This window comes from Branchiostoma belcheri, unplaced genomic scaffold, assembly GCF_001625305.1.
Source record: "Branchiostoma belcheri isolate BF01 breed outbred unplaced genomic scaffold, Haploidv18h27 scaffold223, whole genome shotgun sequence".
NCBI lineage: Eukaryota > Metazoa > Chordata > Leptocardii > Amphioxiformes > Branchiostomatidae > Branchiostoma > Branchiostoma belcheri.
In genome coordinates, this window is record NW_017803747.1 from 63,663 (window position 1) to 69,611 (window position 5,949).

Here is a 5,949-nt window from a genome sequence, read left to right on the forward strand (position 1 = left end):
CGTTTTCCCCATCATTTTAGCTTTGATATCCAATTTAGTAACGTTGTCTGCTCTTCAATTTCTTTGATTGCATTAAGACACATTTATTGTGAACTAGGAACATAAGGTTTACTTTTCCTTTCACATGTACACATGTATACAGGTATGATGAAAGCATCAAGAGAACAAGGTCAGCAGGAGTGGATGTTTCCAGCCTATGCTGGGACTGGGAGCACACAACAATGTAGCAATAACAACACAGGTGAGTAGTGAGGTACATTTGATATGGATTGTTGCAGAATATACCCTATAAATTTAAGGCACTTTGGGGACAGTAAAGACGTACATTTAACTACAACATAGAACCTAAACCTCTATGTTGGAAAAAAAAAGTTTTTTCTGAAGAGTTGGATTTTAGCACAATTGACTATTGTTCCATAATTTTCCACCTGTTTCATGTAGGGCAGTGACATGCACTTCACCAGTAGCACAGTACTACTATTCAGCCAGACTGAAGTCAGGGGTGATGAAGACGATGCTGCCTTTGGTGTGCTGGAACTGCGGCGAGGAGGAAACGCTGCCCATACCAGCAGAGAAGACTGCTGCATACCAGACAATAAACCCTGTTTGTCAGGTAGGCATACATTTGTTACCTACTTAAATACATTACGCAACTTATGTAGAATAGCTCTAAACATATTCTGTTTGGTTCCACCTTTATTGATATTCTTTCTCAAACGCTCCTATAGACTATTTGCATAGGTAGAAATGTAGTAATGCATGCAAAAGGTTAATCAGCAACTAATTTTGCCTTTTATGCTTTGTTTCTGCAGGTCTGCAAAATGTGATGAAAGAAACAGAACGGGACAACTGCTGTTCCACCTGATTCATTACTGTTTTGATGATGAATAAAAGACTTCTTGCTTGTTACACTGTGTCACCTCATTCAATTTGTGTCCTAACATGTGTCGTCTCTTAGTATATTTCTAATCTAGGCATCTTGTTTTTTTGGGCCCTTCTTGTTTTTTTTTCGCCCTCTCGCATTAGATTTGGAGTCTCCAAAGGACGTCATCCATAAAATTTACTTGGTGTGGCCTTACAACGAAGGAGTAATTCAGTTAGACCCATGTGATAACCTAGACTACTATTATATTACAGGGTGTGAAAAATGTTATTGTGACCTGCTGACTCATAGTCATACATCGGTTGTCGGTTGTCTGGAATAAAATTAATGGAATTGTCTGCTAGGTTCTGGTACTACTAGTACAGTGTTCAACTATCCTTTTTATATATTTACATGATCTGATTTTTCGTTCTGTCGACTGGTAATCAAACCTTCAAACTCGACTCATTTCAAACCAGAATGTTCCCTAAATTATAGCTTTCTGTGACATGTGACATACATGTATCTTGCTGTCTGAATGTTTTTTTATGACACATAATTAGTAAGTATTACGTTTATTAGGTCTACAAAATTGTACTACTATTTTTAGGTTTGGTACAAATTTTGGATAATCTCTTCAATTTGAAAAAAAACTACTTTTCTCACCAGACTTTTTCATAGCGTATCTATGGGGTCAGCAGGTTACAGAAGAACAATTTTCTGCAGCACAAGCTGCACACTGACTGAGACATGGCCATAAAATTTCAAGACTCATGACAGTCATGTCACTGAAATACTATTCCCTCTGTTATAGTTTTACAAAATATTCTCCCACAAAATAAACACTCCTGAACAGGTGGTTGAAAGACAGTGTAAGAGGCTGAGGCCTAGGAAAGAAATTGTGTTTCCTGTTTCCTGACCGACCCCCCCAAAAATTGCTGACCCTAGCCTTTTTCTGTGTGGACCAATGCAAGGGACATAAATTTTTTGGAGCTGCTTGACCTTTTCTAGCTCCATGATCTGACACCTGAGTGATAAAACATTGTACAATCGGTTTTCCAACATTGACATAGAAAATATAAGTGTCCTCATGCAAGTTTTTCTTTGTTAACGTTAAACTGTGTTGTATAAATTGGATCACTATGTAGAGACCATTTTTAAAAAAAAAGTCTAAAAAAAGAACGAAAAACAAAAGATAATCTGTACCTACCGACCTTAGTTTTTTCAGGACGTGAACTGGAAATACAACATTTTTTTCCAGAGCCTAAATCATATACTAGGTGTAGCATAGGGTTCCAAATCACAGCGTACTACTGGGGGCTCCTATGCTCAAACAGCCTGGTTAGAAATTAGAGCCCTACTACTAGTAGTCTAGTACTGTACTGTAGGTTTGCCGTGACTCTGGGTTGCCAGGTGTTTTCCCATGGGACACTTCGCTCCGTGATGTAACTGATGACTCAAATGCTTTATCCTGTCACGAAACATTGAGCAAAATTGCAAAGGAGTCTTCTTTAGAGACACGAATTTACTAGTCAAGAGTATTTATTTTATTTATTAAATCTTCAGCCAGCTCAGCCCATTCAATTTTGGGGGGCTTCTTTAAGATTCATACTACTAGTAATGCTCTCAAACACTACTTTCTGCATTTTGAGGCGCACGTTTTGAGGAATTTGAGTTTTTTCCATCGTTTTTGTATTATATAGTAAGGCAGAAGGGAGGCATGAGTGCATGGCAGGGGTTGGGAGTGAAAATGTATTATATAATAGGTCGTCTTTAGGTGTTCTACCAAAAAGTATGGTGTCTAATTTCTTCTTATTAAAAAAAATTCAGTACTGGGAGTCCAAAAGACACCCTGGACACCACCTAGCTAAAAGCCTGGTCCGAAGTATCTAGTGCTGTGTACCGGTTTGCTGGACCGGTTCTGGACTTGTAGAAATGTTTAGGTTCAAGTCCAAAAAGACCTAAAATTCAAGAACCGATTCCAGACTTTGAAAAAAAAAGTGTCACATACCCCATTTCTTTCCAAACCACCTATAAAACCTACCATAGATTACAAAATCTGTGTTTCAAAATGAACAAAACATTGCCATCGGACATCATCAAGTGTCTGCCTCCATGTTATGTGGCCAGAGTTACTAAGGTATATTGCAAACAACATTATATTGCAAAGTTGCCAACATGCAATTTTGTACATGCCGTAGATTTAGGTCTGGACTTACGGATCTGGACCTGAACCTAAACCTCTGGACTATTGAATCCGGACCTGAACCTAAATGTGGGTAAAGGTATACGTACACAGCACTAGGTGCATCAAGCTGCCGGAATGAGTGGTATGGGGGAGTACGCCTCAGACAGAGATGGTGTTGTGTATGTGTAACAGTTGGGGGTTTATAGGCGCTACCAACAGATCCGGAAAAGGGGGTCTAGACCTTTTAGCTCACTCAGAGCGTCTGACTGTGGCCCGGGAGCCGTGAGTTCGAATCCGGCCCGGGACCAAGGGGTTTTTATCTGTTTCTACTGTCTCCTCCTGGTTTCTTACACTGGTTCCCACACCGGCCCTGGGAGTTCTGGCAAAGAGTGCCGCTCCAGGGATGTCGAATTCGGAAGATTCGAGGACGACTCTTGAAAAGAAAAGGGGGAGTAGTGTAACGATTGGGGGTTTATAGGCGCTACCAACAGATCCGGCAAACAGGGTCTAGACCTTTTAGCTCACTCAGTTAGAGCGTCTCACTGTGGCCCGGGAGCCGTGAGTTCGAATCTGGCCCGGGACCAAGGGGTTTTTATCTGTTTCTACTGTCTCCTCCTGGTTTCTTACATAATGTACATGTGCAGCTAAGTTAAAGAACAGGGACTGTGGTGTGTTTCAGGAGGAACTGGAGACACTAAACCAGGCAGCTGATGAGATTAACAGTCTGGAACTGGAGCTGGATGTGAGTACATCTGTACTAAATACAGTTAATGTCATTAACAAAGTAGGAACGTTCCAAGAAATATCTCAGAGTGTGAGACATGCATATGAGAAATATCATATTTTTCCAGCTGCAATTAAGTTGGTTACATTCACTTTTAAAGTTTTATAAGGCAGTAAGTTATGTACACAAGTACTATGTCGAGGAGTTATATTGAGATTAACCCATTGTAGCATTTGGGCTTGGAATAAGTTAGATTGAAATTTTGTTTTTTAATACAGTGTCGCAATAGTTTATGGAATTCTCTAGAGTAAACCATTTCTCTATTAGAGATTAAAAAAATATTGGATAATCTGCAGTTGTTGCAGCTGGGGGATACACTGATTATTTCATATTAACACATAAATTAATGACTATGTTGCAGACACATGTACATTTCTGTACATTACATGATGTACATGTATATCAGTCAGTTTAATACTGTAAATGCATTTACTTTTGCATGGTTTTACTTCACATTAGTCACTGTGAACTTCATGAAACAAATTGTGGTGTTATGATTTTTTGGTAAGAATTCCTATTGAAACAAAACATTTTACGGTTTCTGGTAAATTTGCTTGCACTTGCAGGACTCGAGAGCTGCGTTTCGCCAGTTGCTGACCGAGTCGACCCAGAGGCTGAATGTCCTGGCCAAGAAACTGGGCAGCTGTGTGGACCGGGCACGGCCGTATTACCAGGCCAGGAGGGAGGCTAGGGAGGTAAAAACTACAACAGTTTTACCTCATCTGTGGACAGTGTTAGAAATACTGCATTCAGCATTTAACAATAACAGAGAGATTTTTAAGATTGCAGGAGAAAAAAATCATACAATCTGCAATTTTGCATTAGGCCACACCAATTTAACTTCTTGGTTCTCAGATTCACCTCTTCATTTTTATCTGATTTAAGAAAAAAAAAATTCTTGTTCTGGATCAACCAAAAAATGCTCATAGTTTGCCCGCAACAGTTGAGGAAAGTCCTTTTCTTCCTAGTTGTTACCGTTTTTCCATCTATCAATGCAGTGGTTTGATTAAAAGTTCAAAATTCATTGTTTACATATTAGGCCACACCAAGTAAATTTTATGGATGACGTCCTTTGGAGACTCCAAATCTAATGCGAGAGGGCGAAAAAAAAACAAGAAGGGCCCAAAAAAACAAGATGCCTAGATTAGAAATATACTAAGAGACGACACATGTTAGGACACAAATTGAATGAGGTGACACAGTGTAACAAGCAAGAAGTCTTTTATTCATCATCAAAACAGTAATGAATCAGGTGGAACAGCAGTTGTCCCGTTCTGTTTCTTTCATCACATTTTGCAGACCTGCAGAAACAAAGCATAAAAGGCAAAATTAGTTGCTGATTAACCTTTTGCATGCATTACTACATTTCTACCTATGCAAATAGTCTATAGGAGCGTTTGAGAAAGAATATCCAATAAAGGTGGAACCAAACAGAATATGTTTAGAGCTATTCTACATAAGTTGCGTAATGTATTTAAGTAGGTAACAAATGTATGCCTACCTGACAAACAGGGTTTATTGTCTGGTATGCAGCAGTCTTCTCTGCTGGTATGGGCAGCGTTTCCTCCTCGCCGCAGTTCCAGCACACCAAAGGCAGCATCGTCTTCATCACCCCTGACTTCAGTCTGGCTGAATAGTAGTACTGTGCTACTGGTGAAGTGCATGTCACTGCCCTACATGAAACAGGTGGAAAATTATGGAACAATAGTCAATTGTGCTAAAATCCAACTCTTCAGAAAAAACTTTTTTTTTTTCAACATAGAGGTTTAGGTTCTATGTTGTAGTTAAATGTACGTCTTTACTGTCCCCAAAGTGCCTTAAATTTATAGGGTATATTCTGCAACAATCCATATCAAATGTACCTCACTACTCACCTGGGTTGTTATTGCTACATTGTTGTGTGCTCCCAGTCCCAGCATAGGCTGGAAACATCCACTCCTGCTGACCTTGTTCTCTTGATGCTTTCATCATACCTGTATACATGTGTACATGTGAAAGGAAAAGTAAACCTTATGTTCCTAGTTCACAATAAATGTGTCTTAATGCAATCAAAGAAATTGAAGAGCAGACAACGTTACTAAATTGGATATCAAAGCTAAAATGATGGGGAAAACG

At 39.4% G+C, this 5,949-nt stretch overlaps 1 protein-coding gene across 2 annotated transcripts in view; it reads left to right on the forward strand.

The window, feature by feature from the left end:
- The window catches only part of LOC109470412 (SH3 domain-binding protein 5-like), an 18,930-nt gene that overhangs the window by 5,839 nt on the left and 7,142 nt on the right, over positions 1–5,949 (forward strand). For both annotated transcript variants that reach the window (XM_019769352.1, XM_019769353.1), the window contains exons 2-3: positions 3,730–3,792; positions 4,401–4,529. In XM_019769352.1, the coding sequence (XP_019624911.1) occupies positions 3,730–3,792; positions 4,401–4,529 (192 nt within the window). The remainder of the gene's footprint in view (positions 1–3,729; positions 3,793–4,400; positions 4,530–5,949) is intronic.